At 37.3% G+C, this 21,522-nt stretch overlaps 1 protein-coding gene across 1 annotated transcript in view; it reads left to right on the forward strand.

Annotated features, from left to right (window-relative positions):
* EFCAB13 (EF-hand calcium binding domain 13) overlaps window positions 1–21,522 on the forward strand; it is a 201,415-nt gene that overhangs the window by 56,418 nt on the left and 123,475 nt on the right. The window contains exons 9-10 of the mRNA XM_061140776.1: window positions 5,048–5,119; window positions 18,202–18,693. Of these exons, the coding sequence (XP_060996759.1) occupies window positions 5,048–5,119; window positions 18,202–18,693 (564 nt within the window). The remainder of the gene's footprint in view (window positions 1–5,047; window positions 5,120–18,201; window positions 18,694–21,522) is intronic.

Below are 21,522 nucleotides of genomic sequence, written 5' to 3' on the forward strand. Positions count from 1 at the left end.
GTAGCCAGAAAGATCTTTTCTTTTCTTTTTTTTCCTTTTCAACTGAACCATTTTATCAAGAAAAAGTACCATTTTGCAACATTTACTTCATGTCTGTACTTTGTATGGTAATTCTTTTTTTTTTTTTTTAATTTTTTTATTAGTTGGAGGCTAATTACTTCACAGTATTTCAGTGGGTTTTGTCATACATTGATATGAATCAGCCATGGATTTACACGTCTTCCCCATCCCAATCCCCGCTCCCACCTCCCTCTCCACCCGATTCCTCTCGAAACATCCCACCCTCGCCTTCTCCCAGAGAGTTCAAAAGTCTGTTCTGTATTTCTGTGTCTCTTTTTCTGTTTTGCATATAGGGTTATCGTTACCATCTTTCTAAATTCCATATATATGTATTAGTATGCTGCAATGTTCTTTATCTTTCTGGCTTACTTCACTCTGTATAAGGGGCTCCAGTTTCATCCATCTCATTAGGACTGGTTCAAATGAATTCTTTTTAATGGCTGAGTAATATTCCATGGTGTATATGTACCACAGCTTCCTTATCCATTCATCTGCTGATGGGCATCTAGGTTGCTTCCATGTCCTGGCTATTATAAACAGTGCTGCGATGAACATTGGGGTGCACGTGTCTCTTTCAGATCTGGTTTCCTCAGTGTGTATGCCCAGAAGTGGGATTGCTAGGTCATATGGCAGTTCTATTTCCAGTTTTTTAAGAAATCTCCACACTGTTTTCCATAGCGGCTGTACTAGTTTGCATTCCCACCAACAGTGTAAGAGGGTTCCCTTTTCTCCACACCCTCTTCAGCATTTATTGCTTGTAGACTTTTGGATAGCAGCCATCCTGACTGGCGTGTAATGGTACCTCATTGTGGTTTTGATTTGCATTTCTCTAATAATGAGTGATGTTGAGCATCTTTTCATGTGTTTGTTAGCCATCTTTATGTCTTCTTTGGAGAAATGTCTGTTTAGTTCTTTGGCCCATTTTTTGATTGGGTCATTTATTTTTCTGGAATTGAGCTTCAGGAGTTGCTTGTATATTTTTGAGATTAATCCTTTGTCTGTTGTTTCGTTTGCTATTATTTTCTCCCACTCTGAGGGCTGTCTTTTCACCTTGCTTATAGTTTCCTTTGTTGTGCAAAGGCTCTTAAGTTTCATTAGGTCCCATTTGTTTATTTTTGCTTTTATTTCCAATATTCTGGGAGGTGGGTCATAGAGGATCTTGCTGTGATTTATGTCGGAGAGTGTTTTGCCTATGTTCTCCTCTAGGAGTTTTATAGTTTCTGGTCTTACATTTAGATCTTTAATCCATTTTGAGTTTATTTTTGTGTATGGTGTTAGAAAGTGTTCTAGTTTCATTCTTTTACAAGTGGTTGACCAGTTTTCCCAGCACCACTTGTTAAAGAGGTTGTCTTTTTTCCATTGTATATCCTTGCCTCCTTTGTCAAAGATAAGGTGTCCATAGGTTCGTGGATTTATCTCTGGGCTTTCTATTCTGTTCCATTGATCTATATTTCTGTCTTTGTGCCAGTACCATACTGTCTTGATGACTGTGGCTTTGTAGTAGAGTCTGAAGTCAGGCAGGTTGATTCCTCCAGCTCCATTCTTCTTTCTCAAGATTACTTTGGCTATTCGAGGTTTTTTGTATTTCCATACAAATTGTGAAATTATTTGTTCTAGTTCTGTGAAAAATACCATTGGTAGCTTGATAGGGATTGCATTGAATCTATAGACAGCTTTGGGTAGAATAGCCATTTTGACAATATTGATTCTTCCAATCCATGAACATGGTATGTTTCTCCATCTGTTTGTGTCCTCTTTGATTTCTTTCATCAGTGTTTTATAGTTTTCTATGTTTAGGTCTTTTGTTTCTTTAGGTAGATGTACTCCTAAGTATTTTATTCTTTTTGTTGCAATGGTGAATGGTATTGTTTCCTTAATTTCTCTTTCTGTTTTTTCATTGTTAGTATATAGGAATGCAAGGGATTTCTGTGTGTTAATTTTATATCCTGCAACTTTACTATATTCATTGATTAGCTCTAGTAATTTTCTGGTAGAGTCTTTAGGGTTTTCTACGTAGAGGATCATGTCATCTGCAAACAGTGAGAGTTTTACTTCTTCTTTTCCTATCTGGATTCCTTTTACTTCTTTTTCTGCTCTGATTGCTGTGGCCAAAACTTCCAACACTATGTTGAATAGTAGTGGTGAGAGTGGGCATCCTTGTCTTGTTCCTGATTTCAGGGGAAATGCTTTCAATTTTTCACCATTGAGGGTGATGCTTGCTGTGGGTTTGTCATATATAGCTTTTATTATGTTGAGGTATGTTCCTTCTATTCCTGCTTTTTGGAGAGTTTTAATCATAAATGAGTGTTGAATTTTGTCAAAGGCTTTCTCTGCATCTATTGAGATAATCATATGGTTTTTATCTTTCAATTTGTTAATGTGGTGTATTACATTGATTGATTTGCGGATATTGAAGAATCCTTGCATTCCTGGGATAAAGCCCACTTGGTCGTGGTGTATGATTTTTTAATATGTTGTTGGATTCTGTTTGCTAGAATTTTGTTAAGGATTTTTGCATCTATGTTCATCAGTGATATTGGCCTGTAGTTTTCTTTTTTTGTGGCATCTTTGTCTGGTTTTGGAATTAGGGTGATGGTGGCCTCATAGAATGAGTTTGGAAGTTTACCTTCCTCTGCAATTTTCTGGAAGAGTTTGAGTAAGATAGGTGTTAGCTCTTCTCTAAATTTTTGGTAGAATTCAGGTGTGAAGCCATCTGGTCCTGGGCTTTTGTTTGCTGGAAGATTTTTGATGACAGTTTCGATTTCCTTGCCTGTGATGGGTCTGTTAAGATCTTCTATTTCTTCCTGGTTCAGTTTTGGAAAGTTATACTTTTCTAAGAATTTGTCCATTTCATCCAAGTTGTCCATTTTATTGGCATAGAGCTGCTGGTAGTAGTCTCTTATGATCCTTTGTATTTCAGTGTTGTCTGTTGTGATCTCTCCATTTTCATTTCTAATTTTGCTAATTTGGTTCTTCTCCCTTTGTTTCTTAATGAGTCTTGCTAACGGTTTGTCAATTTTGTTTATTTTTTCAAAAAACCAGCTTTTAGCTTTGTTGATTTTTGCTGTGGTCTCTTTAGTTTCTATTGCATTTATTTCTGCCCTAATTTTTAAGATTTCTTTCCTTCTGCTAACCCTGGGGTTCTTCATTTCTTCCTTCTCTAATTGCTTTAGGTGTAGAGTTAGGTTATTTATTTGGTTTTTTTCTTGTCAGAAAGATCTTTTCAAAAGAAACATCTGGTCATGTTACCTTCTTTGTATAAAATCTAATAATACCTCTTTAATGTACAAGGCTTTGCAAAGTCTGGCCTTTACCTGGATCTTAGCTTTATCTCAGACCACATTCTCCCTTACTGTCTGTGCCTTTTTAGAGTTTCAACCTTACACTGCTCTCCTCCTGCCACAGCCATTACACATATTCTGTTCTTTTCTTGGAATATTCCTCTCCTCCTAGTTATTCCTGCTTATATTTGAATAGTGAAAGTGAAAGTCGCTCAGTCATGTCTGACTCTTTGTGACCCCATGGACTATACAGTCCTTGGAATTCTCCAGGCCAGAATACCGGAGTGGGTAGCCTTTCCCTTCTCAAGGGGACCTACCTAATCCAGGGATTGAACCCAGGTCTCCTGCATTGCAGGCAGATTCTTTACCAGCTGAGCCACAAGGGAAGACCAAGAATACTGGAATGGGTAGCCTATCTCTTCTCCAGCGGATCTTCCTGACCCAGGAATCAAACTGTGGTCTCCTGCACTGCAGGTGGATTCTTTACCAACTGAGCTATCAGGGAAATATTTATTTATTTAAAAAAAATTTATTTATTTTTAATTGAAGGATAATTGATTTATAATATTGTATTGGTTCCTGCCATACATCAACATGAATCAGCCATGAGTGTACATATGTCTACTCCCTGTGAACCTCCCTCCCACCTCCCACCCCCCCAGCCCCCCCACCTACCTCTCTAGGTTGTCACAGAGCACAGGTTTGAGCTCCCTGAGTCATACAGAAAACTCCCACTGGCTATCTGCTTTACATATTGTAATGTAAATGTTTCCATGCTACTCTCTCCATTGTTCCACCCTCTCTTCCACCCCATGTCCACAAGTCTATTCTCTATGTCTGCATCTCCACTGCTACCCTGCATATATGTTCATCAGTACCATCTTTCTAGATTCCATATATATGCATTAGTATACGATATTGTTTTTCTCTTTCTGACTTACTTCATTTTGTATAATAGGCTCTAGATTTGTCCACGTCATGTGAGCCAACACAAGTGCATTCCTTTTAATAGCTGAGTAATATTCCATTGTGTATATGTAGCAGAACTTCTTTATCCATTCATCTGTCGATGGACATCTAGGTTGTTTCCATGTTTTAGCTACTATTGTAAATAGTGCTGCAATGAACATTGGGGTACATATATCTTTTTAAATGATGGTTTCCTCAGGGTCCTGCTTAATACTTTAAACTACAGTCTGTTTTTTAGAGATGTTTCCCTGACCTCTCTGACTAGGTCATATTCTCATATTGTACATTTTCACAGGATTGATCTCAGTTGCAATTTATATTTTAAACTGTTTGATTAACGTTTGTGTATTAATTAACACTAGTTAAGCACCAGGAGAGCAGATATCGTGTCTACTTTTGCTCAATATTGTATCCTCAGTATATAGCACAGTGAATATATCAGATATTAACCGCTGAAACAATATTGAAAGAATTAATAATTCTCACTCCTTATTCCATCTCCCCCAGTCAGGAAGAACAAGATTTCTTCATTTTGTCATATTAATGAAGTCTTATGTTTCAATGTATACTGAATTACTAATTCATAATTCCAGATATTGTTCAAAGCCCATAATAGCTGGCCCTTTTTTCCTACTTGCACATATTTATGTGGTGTTTTAATTTTAGAATAGGATAGCAGCTGTATTGTGTTCAAAAGGAAATACAGTGTCTAAACTCAGGAATTCTTTGTATTACAGGTAATCAAATGGTGGATATTGGGGATATTATATTTACTTTGGATGAACTACAGCAAGAGTATGAGAATATTTGTAAGTGATCTCTTGTTGCTATAGCAAGTTTTGTTTATAAATTGTCTTTAAATACTAATTTATAGATTTTATTATATGAGTTTTGAAAGACTTCTTTAAACCCTTTACTCTCTTAAATCAGAGAGATAAAAATTTAATATAGTACCCTGAATATACCTGATAATCAATATTATAATTATATTCCTTGATGGCTCAGATGATGCAGAATCTGCCTACAAGGCAGGAGACCCAGGTTCAATCCCTGGATCAGAAAGATCCCCTGGAGAAGAAATTGCCTGCCTATTCTATTCTTGCTTGAAGAATTCCATGGACAGAGGAGCCTGGTGGGCTACAGCCCATGGGGTCACTGAGGGTCAGACACAACTGAGTGACTAACATTTTCACATAATTATCTAATATTACAATCTCATAATTTTTCTGTTTTTATCTTTCTCTTAATATCTTGCAACATATTCAACTTTAAAACAAAGCAGTAACACTAAAAAAAAGATAATATTTAATTTGCAATTTGTGGTCATTCTGACATCCTGACATTGACTGTTTAAAAAACCATAGTATGTTTTTCTCTATCACTCGTTGTTTAGTTTTTCTTAAGTGCATTGTTTTTGATCTTTTCCTGTTGCACATCATCATTCTTTACTCTTTGTTTCATTTGTCCAAATGTCATTTGATCAAGATTATCTATGTACATAATTTTAAGGATTATATAGCTCTGTAAATCTTGCTAGAAAAAAAAAAAAAAGCAGCCTCTTGCCTAATCCTCATCTCAGCTTCTCCAGCGGCAAAAATTTCAAATGTTTTAGCTGATTACTTGATATTTATCTTCATGACTGAAAATAGCATGTTTACATTGCTACTTGTTAATTTCTAAAATTTTAGGTAGACAAAGTAAACTTCCTACTATTGACGCTAAAAGCTTGCCTTCTCTGCACCCATGCTGGATTGAATCTCAGAAACAGAGTTTTGGGTGAAGTAGAAAAGAATAGCTTTATTGATTCGTCAGGCAAAGGAGAACACAGTGGATTCCTGTCCTGAAAAACTATGCATCCCAACCCAGGGGAGTTTGGTCAGGGCTTTTATAATAATGGTCCAAGAGTAGGGTCTCTGACAAAATTAAGGTGTATACAGATGCTTTCAAATTGTGGTGCTGGAGAAGACTCTTGAGAGCCCCTTGGATAGCAAGGAGATCCAACCAGTCAATCCTAAAGGAAATCAGTCCTGAATATTCATTGGACAGACTGATGGTGAAGCTAAAGTTCTAATATTTTGGCCACCTGATGCAAAGAGCTGACTCATTGGAAAAGACCCTGATGCTGGCAAAGATTGATGGCAGGAGGAGAAGGGGATAACAGAGGATGAGATGGTTGGATGGCATCACTGACTCAATGGACATGAGTTTGAGCAAACTCTCAAACTCTCTAAGTCCAGGGAGCCCTGGACTTAGCGACTGAGCAACAAACACCAGCAGGGCTTGCACTCTCTTAACCTTGTCTCAGGTGGTTGGTCTCCTAATCTTGATTAGTTTCTATGATCCCTTTAGTCTTGCCTCTGATAGTTACTTGGCTGCTTCTCCCTTGATTGTTGTTGTTCAATCGCTCAGTCATGTCTAGCTCTTTGCAACCCCATGAACTGCAGCATACCAGGCTTCCAAGTCCTTCACCATCTCCCAGAGTTTGCTCAAACTCATGTCCATCAAGTCCATTGTCCCCTTCTCCTCCTGCCTTCAATCTTTGCCAGCATCAGGGTCTTTTCCAATGAGTCAGTGCTTCGCATCAGGTGACCAAGTACTGGAGCTTCAGCTTCAGCATCAGTTCTTCCAATGAATATTCAAGGTTGATTTTCTTTAGGGTTGACTGGTTGGATCTCCTTGCTGTCCAAGAGACTGTTAAGAGTCTTTTCCAGCTTCACAGTTTGAAGGCATCAATTCTTTGGCACTCAGCCTTTTTTATCCCTGGCTCTCACATCCATACATGATTACTAGAAACACCATAGCTTAGACTATACAGACTTTTGTCAGCAGAGTAATGTCTCTGCTTTTTAATACACTGTCTAGGTTTCAGGGTAGGTCATGGAAGCTGGAGTCTTGCCTATGAGAAATGGAGGACACAAGGACTTCCATGCCTGGGGGTCCCACAGAGCCTCATTTGGTTTTACTATTGAAAGTAAGAATTTAGTTCTGTTTCATTTTCCCTGTCTACACCACATCCACCTACTCTTCCTGGACCTATTAAGAAGAGGTGGCAAGAATACACAGAAGAACTATACAAAAAAGATCTTCATGAGCCAGATAACCACGAATGGGTAATTATTCATCTAGAGCCAGACAGTCTGGCGTGCAAAGTCAAGTGGGCCTTAGGAAGCATCACTACGAACAAAGCTAGTGGAGGGGATGGCATTCCAGCTGAGTTGAGCTATTTCAAATCCTAATAGGTGATGCTGTTAAAGTGCTGCACTCAATATGTCAGCACATTTGGAAAACTCAGCAGTGGCCACAGGACTGGAAAAGGTCAGTTCTCATTCAAATCCCAAAGATACGCAATGCCAAAGAATGTTCTAACTACCTCACAATTGCACTCATCTCACACACTAGCAAAGTAATGCTGAAAATTCTCCAAGCAAGGCTTCAACAGTGTTTGAACTGAGAACTTCAAGATGTTCAAGCTGGATTTAGAAAAGGCAGAGGAACCAGAGAGTATTGCCAACATCCACTGGATCATAGAAAAAATAAGAGAATTCCAGAAAAAAACATCTGCTTCATTGACTATGCTAAAGTCTTTGACTGTGTGGATCACAACAAATTGTGGAAAATTCTTAAAGAGACAGGATTACCAGACCAGCTTACCTGCCTCCTGAGAAATCTGTATGCAGGTCAAGAAGCAACAGTTAGAACTGGACATGGAACAATAGACTGGTTCCAAATCAGGAAAGGAGTATGTCAAGGCTGTATATTGTCACCCTGCTTATTTAACATATGCAGAATACATCATGCAAAGTGCTGAGTTGGATGAAGCACAAACTGAAATCAGGACTGACGGGAGAAACATCAATAACCTCAGATATGCAGATAACACCAGGGTTATGGCAGAAAGTGAAAAGGAACTAAAGAGCCTCTTGATGAAAGTGAAAGACGACACTGAAAAAGTTGACTTAAAACTCAGCATTCAAAAAATGAAGATCATGGCATCTTGTCCCACCAGTTCATGGCAAATAAATGGGGAAACAATGGAAACAGTGACAGATGTTGTTTTCTTGGGCTCCAAAATCACTGAAGCTGGTGATTGCAGCCATGAAATTAAAAGATGCTTGTTCCTTGGAAGAAAAGCTATGACCAACATAGATGGCATATTAAAAAGTAGAGACATTACTTTGTTGACAGTGGTCCATCTAGTCAAAGCTATGGTTTTTCCAGTAGTCATGTATGGATGTGAGAGTTGGACCATGAAAAAAGCTGAACACTAAAGAATTGATGCTTTTGAACTGTGGTGTTGGAGAAGACTCTTGAGAGTCCCTTGGACTGCAAGGAGATCCAACCAGTCCATCCTAAAGGAAATCAGTCTTGAATATTCATTGGAAGAACTGATGCTAAAACTGAAGCTCCAGTACTTGGTCACCTGATGGCAAAGCACTGACTCAATGGAAAAGACCCTGATGCTGGAAAAGATTGAAGATGAGAGGGGAAGGGGACAACAGAGGATGAGATTGTTGGATGGCATCACGGACTTGATGGACATGAGTTTGAGCAAGCTCCAGGAGTTGGTGATAGATAGGGAAGCCTGGCATGCTGCAGTCCATGGGATTGCAAAGAGTCAGACAGGACTGAGTGACTGAACTGAACTGAACATTTTATGTGTAGTTATATTCATGGAATCTCTCTTAATTAACATTCTGGAAGAAGATTTTTCACTTCTTTCCCTGTATGAGATTCTGTACTCATGTTTGATTGGCAGTTTAAGTATAGAATTCTAGGTTGGAAATAAATTTCCTTAGAATTTTTCTGTCTTCCAGTTTTCAGTGTTGCTGTCAAATCCACAATTCTTTTGATTCCTGACTTTTTGTATGTAATTGCTTTTTTTCTTTGAAATTTTATAGAATTTCTTTACCTTTAGTGTTCTGAAATGTCATGGTTGTGTGCCTTGAAATAGATTGTTTTGGCAACAATTGCGTTGGGTACAGTATAATGTGATTCTGGGAAATTTAAGCAATTCGTTGATGATTTCCTTTTCTTTGTAACTTTCATTACTTGAATACTTGACATCCTGAATGGATTTTCCTTTTTTTAAAAAAAAACAAACAAACCTTTTTCTCTGTCATTTTTTGGTGAGATGTACTTAACTTTATCTTCCAACCCATGTGTTTAGGCTTTCATTTGTACTTTCAAGATTTCCAAGAATTTTTTTTCCCTTCTGAAAGTATGTTCTTTTAACATCTTCTTGTTATATGGATATTCCTATTGTTCCATGAACATAATATCTTCTGTTGTGCTAAGGATGATGTTTTAAGATTTTTCTTTTTCATTCATAGTGTTTTCTCCAAGTTATTTTTCTCTTATTTGGCCTTCATTTTGGAGGCATTCTCCAAATGTCTGGTGATCTTTGGTTGTCTGCTTATGTTTGAGAATGATGAACTCAAAAGCTGTTTAGAAGCTCTGAGACTGGGAGTGGAACTAGTTGACTATGGACTGAGCACTCTAGAGTAGTGGTTCTTAACCAGAAGTGATTTTGGTTATCACTCTCCCACAGGAACATTTGGCAACTTGTGGAGATGCTTTTTGGTCATTAAAACATGTGTTACTGGCATTAAGTGATTAGAGGCCAGGGATGCTTCTGTCGACTTTAAAAAAAAGCACAACCTAAAAGTTGAGAATTGTTTTTTATTGGGGCATTAATGAGGACTTAAGCCTGGGATATAGCCTCTCAGAAAGCTCTGAGGGACTGTTCCAAAGAGATAAGGGAGGAGCCAGGATATACAGGAGTTTTTGCAAAACTCCTATAGAATTCATGTAATCAAATATCAAAACATTACTGCCCATTAAAGAAAATCCAGACATCTAAAGTTAATGAGTCTATTGCTTTTCTATGTGTGGGAAGATGCAAGAGTCTGGGCTTAATGAAATCATTCCTTTGACATGCACTTTAACTCTGTAGAGCCAATATTCTGTTTTTCTCCATCCTGATCCCACTCGGGATGCCCCATGGGGGTGGCTGCAGTGGCTGATGGCTTGATGGCCATCAACATGTTTTGTTTACTTATATGGTGGGTGATATTCTTTGTGTGAACTTTTACTCTTTTTTTTTTTTGGCTGTGTGGCATGTGGGATCCTAGCTCCCGATCAGCAATCGAACCCGTGCCCCCTGCTTTGAAAGTTCAGAGTTTTCCAAAGTCTTCAAAGCTACTGGACCTTCGGGGAAGTCCCTGCACACACTTCTAGATATCCTCTTCTCCCCCCGCTTAATAAGGAGAAGTGAAGTGAAGTCGCTCAGTCGTGTCTGACTCTTTGCGACCCCATCGACTGTAGCCTACCAGGCTTGTCTGTCCATGGGATTTTCCAGGCAGGAGTGAGGAATCTTGTGTCCCCAAATGCCAATACTGCTGAGGTCAGGGCATCATGCTGTAGGCAATCTGGCTGGATTTTTGCCTCTCAGACCCTTGATATCACCATCTTTAGGGTCTTTTTCCTTTCAAGATGGTCAGTGTTTTCAAAGAAGCAGCTTCTAGTTTCCTTCTTGGAGGCTGTAAGTTTTCTTGCCAGAGTTTCAGGTGTTTAATGAGACAAAAGAACTGGAGTTCTCTTTATTCAGTGGTAATTGTCATGTAACCCTCCCTTTTCATTACCCAGATAATACCCTTACTCTCTTCTATGTTTTGTATTCCCTAACCCAGAGACCTTATGGTGTCTGGTGAATTGTTAGTCTTTAACCCTCTCTGGTGAATTGTTAGTCTTCTGCTGGAGTGGGAGAAGATCAGTACAGGGCCTTGAGAAAATATATGACTGTGTGAAGGTTATCTAGATATCTGATTACTGCTTAAACAGACTTTTAAACAATCCTTTATTTCCAGTTTTACTCTTTCCTTCACTTTCAGAAGTAATTAGATGCCACTAATTTATGAGCCTTTGGAGGTTTTGTGTTATGAATTGGGTTGTTGGAGTTTTCCTTCTGGCTTAGAATTCAGCCTTTTCCCATCTACTAAGTTCATGCAGTTGTTTCTTATCCTGTTCTTCTTATGAATTTATTATAGTTTAAGAATAATTTTAATGGGATTTTTGAAAGCTGTTCAATTTGCCATCATTACCTGAAAGTTTCAAAGTTTATTTTGAATTCTAATTTTGTCTCTGGTATACAAGTTTTACATTTATTTTTCTTTTCCTACAGAGATATTACTGATAATCACATACCCACTCCCATGCATGATTTTCATCATTTATAATTTTTTCTGAATCTTTGCTGATTTTCTGTTAGTTCTATTACTGTGAAAGGAGAATAGTATTGAAATATATAATTGTGGATTTGTCTGTTTCTCCTTTCATTTTTGTTGGGCTTTGATTCATGCATCTTGAAGCTCTGTTAGTTTCAGGACATTTAGGATAGTTGTATCTTCTTGGCAAACTGACTCTTTTATCATTATGTAATGTGTATGTAATCAATGGTAATTTTCTTTGCTCTGCAATTTACTTTTTAAAATATTAATAAAACTACTTCAGCTTTCTTTTAATTAGTGTTTTCATGTATAGATTTTCTATCCTTTTCTTTTTACCTTCTTATATCATCATATTTGGGCTTCCCAGGTGGCTCAGTGGTAAAGAATCCACCTACCAAGCAGGAGCTGTGAGTTCTATCCCTGGATTGGGAACATCCCCTGGAGAAAAAAAATGGAAACCCACTCCAATATCTTTGCTGGAAATCCCATGGATAGAGGAGCCTGGCGGTCTTTAGTCCATGGGGTTGCAAAAGAGTCAGACATGACTTAGTGACTAGCAACAACAACTGTCCTCATATTTCAGGTATTTTGTAGAGTTGGGTGAATGTGAATGTGAAAGTCACTCTTGTGTCCGACTGTTTGCAACCCCATGGACTGTACAGTCCGTGGAATGCTCCAGGCCAGAATACTGGAGTGGGTAGTCTTTCCCTTCTCCAGGGAATCTTCCCAACCCAGGGATCGAGCTCAGGTCTCCCACATTGCAAGCAGATTCTTTACCAGATGAGCCACAAGGGAAGTCCAAGAATATTGGAGTGGGTAGTCTATCCCTTCTCCAGCAGATCTTCCTGATGCAGGAGTCCAGCTGGGGTCTCCTGCATTGTAGGTGGATTCTTTACCAACTGAGCTATCAGAGAAACCCTGCAGAGTTGGGTGATGCTTTTGTATTCATTCTTATAATTCCTGTTTTTTAATTGGAATGTCTAGGTCATTTTTACTTAATGTGATTAATTATATCAGATATAGGTAGCCATGTTATTTCTTTTCTATTTTTTCCTCTCTTTTTCAACCTTTTCTACCTTCTTTTTTGGAAGTTTTTAAAAAATTCTTTAAAAAAATTTACCTATATATTTTTTCACCATATGTCTGCATTTTTCAGTAATTATTCTAAGGATTGTAACATACATATTTAACCTTCAGTTCTAACCTTCAGTTTAGTCAGTCAGTTCAGTAGCTCAGTCGTGTCTGACTGTTTGTGATCCCATGGAATGCCGCACGCCAGGCTTCCCTGTCTATCACCAACTCCCGGGGCTTACTCAAACTCATGTCCATGTAGTCAGTGATGCCATCCAACCATCTCATCCTCTGTCGTCCCCTTCTTCTCCCACCTTCAATCTTTCCCAGCATCAGGGTCTTTTCCAATGAGTCAGTTCTTTGCATCAGGTGGCCAAAGTATTGGAGTTTCAGCTTCAGCATCAGTCCTTCCAATGAATATTCAGGATTGATTTCCTTTAGGATGGACTGGTTGGATCTCCTTGCAGTCCAAGGGACTCTCAAGAGTCTTCTCCAACACCACAGTTCAAAAGCATCAATTCTTCTGTGCTCAGCTTTCTTTATAGCCCAACTCTCACATCCATACTTAACTACTGGAAAAACAATAACTTTGACTAGACAGACCTCTGTTGACAAAGTAATGTCTCTGCTTTTTAACTTGCTGTCTAAGTTGGTCATAGCTTTTCTTCCAAGAAACAAGCATCTTTTAATTTCATGGCTGCAATCACCAGCTGCAGTGATTTTGGAGCCCAAGAAGATAAAGTCTCTCACTGCTTCCATTGTTTCTCCATCTATTTGCCGTGAAGTGATGGGACTGATGCCATGATCTTAGTTTTCTGAATGTTGAGTTTTAAGCCAACTTTTTCACTTTCCTCTTACACTTTCATCAACAGGCTCTTTAGTTCCTCTTCACTTTCTGCCATAAGGATGATGTCATCTGCATATCTGAGGTTATTGATATTTCTCCTGACAGTCCTGATTCCAGCTTGTGCTTCATCCAGCCTGGCATTTCACATGATGTACTCTGCATATAAGTTAAATAGCAGGGTATCTTTATTTAACCTTAAAGTATACTAAAATAAATATTTTACCACTTTCAAGTAAAATATAGAAATTTTACCGTTGTGTAGGTCTTTTTACCTTCTGATTTTATGTTCTGATTTTCTTATGTATTACAACTACATTCTTGGAAAGCATACCAGATAATATAATGTTTTGCTTTCAATGATTAAATGTATTTTAAACTATTAAGAGGAGAGGAATAGTCTTATATTTAACCAAATCTTTGCCATTATATATTTTCCTTCTTTCATATTGACTGCCTACATGTCTTTTGAATATCATTCTTTTAATAATTTTAAAGGATTAAGCTTCTGTATGAAAAACTTCTTTTAATAATTTTTTAAAAGAGCAGATATACTAAAAATGAATTAGCTTAATTTTTCTTCATCTGAGAATATCTTTATTTTCTATACTTTCTGAAGGATATTTTTATTGGATATAGGATTCTGAGTTGACAGTTATTTTCTTTCAATACTTTAAAATGTTGTTCTTTTTACTTTTGACTTCCACAGTTTCTGAAGAGAAATCTGATGTTATCCAAATAATAAAATAGACTGTTTTTCTCTGATTGCTTTCAAGATACTTTCTTTTTTCTTTAGTTTTTAGCCATTTGATTATGATGCATTGGGAGTGTGTTTTTTTAGTTTATCCTGTTGGGGTTTATGGAGTTTCTTGGATCTATCTTGCCAAACTTGCAATCTTTTGTCATTGTAACTTCAAATATTTGTTCTGTACCACGTTTTCTCCCCTGTCTTCTTGAGACTGCAAAGACACAAATGTTAGCCCTCTTTGATGTTGTCCCACAGATCCTTGACACTTCTTAATTTTGTTTTCATTCTTATTTACCTCTACTGTTCAGATTGAATAAGTTCAATTAATGTGTCTAAAGTTTCATAAACTATCCCTCTGACATCTCCATTATGTTGTTGAACCTATCTGATTAATTTTTTTACTTTAATTATTATATTTTTAAGTTTTAAATTTCCAAATTTGGTTCTTGTTTATATCTTTTATTTTGTCTTCTGGGACTTTCTTTCTATTTTGAGTGGTTTTTTTTTTCACTGTAATTTGGAGCATTTTTAGAATAGATGCTTAGAAGTTTATGCATTTATTTGGCTGTGTTGGGTCTTAGTTGCAGCTTGCGGAATCTTCCATGGCGGTGCATGGGCTCTCTGGTTATGATGCTTAGGCTCAGTAGTTGTGGTGCCTGGGCTTAGTTGCTCAGGTGTATGTGGGATCTTAGTTCCCAGGGATTGAACCTGTGTCCCCTGCATTGCAAGGCAGATTCCTAACCCCTGGGCCACCTGGGAACTCCTTGCTTGAACGTTTTTATAGGGCAATTTCAATGTCTTTTTCCACTTGGTCTTGACATCAGTTGCTTGTCTTTTCCCATGCAAACTGAGATTTTTTTTGTTCTCCACATGTGAAGTGGTTTTGAATTATATCCTGGACATTAAAAAAAATTTATTTATTTATTTATTTTACTTTACAATGCTGTATTGGTTTTGCCTTACATTGACTTGAATCTGCCATGGATCTACATGTGTTCCCCATCCTGAAGCCCCCTCCCACCTCCCTCCCCATCCCATCCCTCTGGGTCATCCCAGTGCACCAGCCCCGAGCACCCTGTATCTTGCATTGAACCTGGACTGGCGATTCATTTCACATGTGATAATTTAAATGTTTCAATGCCATTCTCCCATATCATCCCGCCCTCACCCTCTCCCACAGAGTCCAAAAGACTGTTCAATACATCTGTGTCTCTTTTGCTATCTCGCATACAGGGTTATCGTTACCATCTTTCTAAATTCCGTATATATGTGTTAGTGTACTGTATTGGCGTTTTTCTTTCTGACTTACTTCACTCTGTATAATAGGCTCCAGTTTCATCCACCTCATTAGAACTGATTCAAATGTATTCTTCTTGATGGCTGAGTAATATTCCATTGTGTATATGTACCACAGTTTTCTTATGCATTCATCTGCTGATGGACATCTAGGTTGCTTCCTTGTCCTGGCTATTACAAACAGTGCTATGATGAACATTGGGGTACATGTGTCTCTTTCAATTCTTATCCTGGACATTTTGAAGATTAAGTTGTGATACTGTGGGTCTAAGATTCTATGGAAATTCTATGGAAAATGTTGAAATCTTGTTTTGGCAGGAATTTGACTCAATTTGGTTTAGGCTACAAATTTCAATTAATTTTCTATGTTTTTCAGTTTCAATATCATTTTGTTTTTCATAGCCTTTGCAGTGCTATTCACATCTGTGTGTCATCCAGAGCCAAAGTGGAACCTGGGTTGTGGTCTGTCCTGAAGTTTAGTTCTCAGAGTTATGGTGTACTGTTTAGGGCCAAATTCATGTGCAGGTCAGGGGTGAGTGCAAGAGTTTATAAGCAGCTTTATGAGATTATTTTCCTGAGCTACTTCCTCTCCACAATCTATTTAATGCTTTTTTTAATCTCTGAGAGCTCTAGTTTTTGTTTCTTACAGTGATTTACTTACAACACTCTGCTACACAGTTCTATTATCAATGCCCATGTCTAAAGCCAAGTGGCCAAAGGACACAGAGAGAATAAAAGCAACTTACTAATATATTCCTCTACTTTTTTGAATATATAAAATATGCTAATAGTTACTGTGTTAATGTATTTGTGTGATAGTTTTATGAACTCTTCCATTTCTGAACAAGTTTCTATCAATTGATTTTTCTGCTGATTGTGGCTTATATTTTCCTATTATTTTAGATGCATAGTAGTTTTGATGGGATACTGTACATTGTGAAGTTTATGTTATTTGCTGAATTTTGTAGCATTCCTGTAAATAGTGTTGGATTTTGTCCTGATGCAGTTGAGTTACTTGGAATCAGTTAGGTCCTTTGGAAGCTTGTTTTCTAAAGTTTGTTAAGGGTGATCTCAGAGCAGCTTTTAATGCTAATATAGCTCCACTACTAAGGTAGCCTTCTTCAGATGATTCTACTAGATGACCCATATATTATAAGATCTTTCTGCTTTGATTGGTGAGATCATAAATTCTTCTTAGTTCTCAGTGAGATACAGGAATTGTTCTACCTATAATTTTCTGGTAATTCTTTCCTTGTTATTAGGTCATGTTCTCTCATGTAAGTACAGATCAGTACTCAGCCAAAGTGTCAAGCAGACCCCTTCGCTGATCTCCAGAGCTCAGCAGTTCTATTTTCTCTTTGCTCTCATATTCTAACCTCTTTGGCCTTCCTAATCTCATATCTCTTCTCATTCAGACCAGTGGGCTCTATTTAGGTTTTACTTTCCTGTGCTGTGGAAACTGTCCAGACAGTAAGCTAGTGCAATGGTAGGGCTTTAGCTCATTTGTTACCCTTCTTTAAAGGGTTATTGTCCTATGCTACCTGTTGTCCAATGTCTGAAAATTGTTCTTTTTCACATGTCTTGTCCAGTTTTTAGTTGCTTAAAGTCAGAGGGTAAAGTTAGTTCCTATTATAGTGTCTTGGCCAATAGCAAAAATGTCAAAGATTTTATATTTTTACCCTATTCCTTTTTGAGAGGTAGCACTTAGAGGTCAATGTCTTTATCTTTAAGAATTTCTAGACTTTTTTTTTTATTTCTAGACTTTTTATACATAAAACTAATATAATGTTATATGTCAATTACCAAAAAAAAAAAATAATAATTTTAACTTTCTAAACTTTTAAAATCCAAACACTTTCCTTCAGTTGTTCATTGTAATACACCCTAAGCTAAGAAACTTTTCTTTTTCTCTAAATAAAATGTCTTCATAATCAATATTGTATTGCTACTCTATTAGAAGTCTCTTGTTTTCTTTGGTTTTATAGGAACTTGATGCTCTCATGGGAATTATTTTGAGGGTCAAGTGTTGTAACATTTGAAATATTTTAAAATGTGTTATTCAAATGCAAGGTACTATTATGAGCCATGAGATGGATTTTGTAAATGAAGCCCCAATTGGGATATTATATTAATATTTTTCTAAAAATTTTATTTTATGTATGAAGTTACTACATATGTATGAAGTACATACATACATACATAAGTATGAAGTTACTGCAAATGCTGCAGATTTTTAGGAGAGTAATTATTTTACTGTCTTACTTTCGGAGAGTATCATTTTATTTATAAAGTGTTCTAACTTTGTAAATATTTAAAAATTTCCCTTTACAACTTCTTCATATTTCCGCACCCTCGTAACTAAGGGATTTGTATCTGTGTTGGCTTATTAGTCTATTATCTTTCTGAATTGGAAAACAGTGGGGAATGAGAACCATGTACTTCAGTAGGCTTTTGCTTTAGATTCAGTGTGGCTATGAATAGTGTTGGATGGAAGTATTTAACTATATTAAACCAGTAGATTATATTTAACCTAGTCAATAGTTAACCTTTTGGTCATCAGCTCTGTTAGTTATTAACTTCATCTGATGTATTTAAGCAAATGATAATTTCTTGAACAGTTTTCATGAGGACTTAAGTATTGTTTTTTAAAAGGCATTACAAATTGTACAGGTAAATGAATTAATGGAATATGTTTCTCTTGCTTAGCAATTATGGAAGGAGCAGCCTCGGATGAAGCTACTTCAAGAAAGTTTTCAAATGTGTCAGGATGCTATCCACAATATAGGAAGAAAAGCGTTTTAGCTTCTGGACTGTCTGAATCATCATTATTCCAAAAATTAAATACAAAGAGCCTCCAAAATCATAAAATGATGAGTGAGAATGATGACTATGAATTTAAAAGACCAAAAAATATTTTGCAAATAAGAAGATTCCAGGATGAGGTTGATAGCGGTGATATAGAGTTCCAGGAACCATATTCAAAGGATGGCATGAACTTTAAGAAAAGTTCAGAGAAAGTTGAAATTCATGACTCAAAGTCTAAACCACAAGACTTGAAGCATGTTTCAGGCCTCAAAAAGACTCTGGATAAAAGTGATATTTTTAGTATCCCAAAACTTCAGAAGCCAGCTGTGAGAAGGAGCTCTAGCCTTCTAAAACAAGTTTCATCTAAGGAAAAAACTGCAGTTAATGCTCTGGGTCAGTATCATATATGTAAGACAACATCTGGGCCCTTCAGTTATTATAGAAATGAGCTGAAGTAAGCAGTATTAGATAGTTGTAGACATTTCAATTGTCAATACTCTGAATATCCATCACTTTTGGAATTTAGGCTGATGGATACAATACTGTGGTTTTGATAGCAGTTCCTTTCCAGATGCTCCCTTTTGTGGGGAGCTAACTTGGCTGTTGGCGTGCTGCGATTCATGGGGTTGCAAAGAGTCGGACACGACTGAGTGACTGAACTGAACTGAACTGAACTTGGGCTGAGAAGTTTATTCAGTGATTAATTGAAATCACTCAAGTTCAGAGGATGAGATGGTTGGATGGCATCACTGACTCAATGGACATGAGTTTGAGTAAATTCCAGGAGATGGTGAAGGATAGGGAAGCCTGGTGTGTTGCAGTCTATGGGGTTGCAGAGTCGGATATGACTTAGCGACTGAACAAGTTCCCGAGAAAGTAGAGGGCCTATTTTCCTTTGGAAATGTTTTTTTTTTGTCATTTATTTAGCCAAGTATATATGAAGTCTATGTGAAATTTTTGCTCAGAGTTCCATAATTTAAATTTAGGATATATATAGTACTTCAGGTATTCTTTCTTTTTTTTTTTTTAATTTTAATTGGAGGCTAATTACTTTACAATATTGTGGTGGTTTTTGCCATACATTCACATGAATCAGCCATGGACTTACATGTGTTCCCCATCCTGAACTCCCCTCCCACCTCCCTTCCCATCCCATCCCTCAGGGTCATCCCAGTGCACCAGCCTTGAGTACCCTGTCTCATGCATTGAACCTGGACTGGCGATCTGTTTCACACATGATGATATACATGTTTCAATGCTATTCTCTCAAATCATCCCACCCTCACCTTCTCCCACAGAGTCCAAAAGTCTGTTCTTTACTTCTGTGTCTCTTTTGCTGTCTTGCATATGGGGCTATCGTTACCATCTTTCTAAATTCCATATATATGCATTAATATACTGTATTGGTGGTTTTCTTTCTGACTTACTTCACTCTGTATAATAGGCTCCTGTTTCATCCACCTCATTAGAACTTATTCAAATGCATTCTTTTTAATAGCTGAGTAATATTCCATTATGTATATGTACCACAACTTTCTTATCCATTCATCTGCCAATGGGCATCTAGGTTGCTTCCATGTCCTGGCTATTGTGAACAGTGCTGCGATGAACATTGGGGTATACATGTCTCTTTCAGTTCTGATTTCCTCTGTGTGTGTATGCCCAGCAGTGGGATTGCTGGGTCATATGGCAGTTCTATTTCCAGTTTTTTAAGGAATCTCCACACTGTTCAGGTATTATTTCTTATGGATATGGGAGTATCAAGAGAAAATAATCAATAGTATACATCCCAGATCCCTAAGGCTTTATGATATTCCTCAAAGATGAGCAGTGACTTCCCAACCAGTATATGTTTTTCCCTTATGTACTACTTATATCATAGAAGTATTGTGTATGTGCATGCATGCTTAGTCACTTCAGTCGTGTCCAACTCTTTGCAACACTATGGACCATAACCCACTAGGCTTCTCTGTCCATGGACTTCTCCAAGGAAGAATACTGGAGTGGGTTGCCCTGCCCTTCTCCAGGGGACATATTGTGTAGGGAACCCAATTAAACACTCCTTTCTGTAGGCCTCAGCTGGAGTTACTTAATTTATTTCAAGAAATTTACCAGCCTTTAAAAATTGTATTTAGTACTGAGTGTAATTGTTAAGATGAATGCTTTGTGAATCATTAGTGACTCTTATTCCCTGGTGGCTCAGATGTTAACAAATCTGCCTGCAATGCAGGAGACCTGGGTTCGATCCCTGCGTCAGAAATATCCCCTGGAGAAGGGAATGGCGACCCACTCCAGTATTCGTGCCTGGAGAACTCCATGGACAGAGCAGTCTGGCGGGCTACCATCCACAGGGTCACAAAGAGTTGGACACGATGCAGTGACTAACACACACACATACGCTAATGCATACTAATAACTCAGTTGAAAAAGGAGTGTGATCTATTAAGGGGGCATAAAGATGTTTATTATGATTCCTTTACTGATGCACTGCTTTTATGCCATGTCTGTCTGTGAGTTTTTTTGTATTTCATTAAGAATTAAAGCTCTGATTAAAGGAATAATGGAGTAGTAGGCATTTAGCCAGTGGGTAGCACAGGATTGTGGTAGAAAGTGGTTATCTACCTTGCTGGTATCACTAAAATCAAATGATTTCACCTACCACTGTCATACTTAACATTCTGTATTTGGAAACGTATAAAATAGTTTATCTCCTACAACTTCTCCAAATAAACTGATGATGGTTGAGCATCTGTGAAATGTGACTGCCACTTGGTTTACATTTAAAAAACATTTAAAATTTTTTGTTATTAAATAATTTTAAATTAATAAGAATTACACAGAAATGAGAACATTTCTACATACTCTTCATCTAATGTTCCCACATATTAATATCTTATATAACCCCAGTATAATGATCTAAACTGGAAAATTAACACTGATACAACAATATTTACTAATATAGGACCTTATTAAAAGTTTGACTGTTTTTCTATGAATGTCCTTTTTCTGATCCAGGATCTCTTTCAGGATCACATGTTACACTTAGTTGTCATGTGTCCTAGTCTCCTTCAATCTGGGATGGTTTTTCAATATTTCATGACCTTGATACTTTGGAAGAGTATTGACTAGTTGTTTTGTGTAATGTCCCTCGTTTTGGGTTTTCTTGTATTTCTTCATGAATAAATTCAGGGTATACATTTTTGCCAGAATACAACAGAGGTG

Source organism: Dama dama, chromosome 5 (assembly GCF_033118175.1).
Source record: "Dama dama isolate Ldn47 chromosome 5, ASM3311817v1, whole genome shotgun sequence".
Taxonomy (NCBI): Eukaryota; Metazoa; Chordata; class Mammalia; order Artiodactyla; family Cervidae; genus Dama; species Dama dama.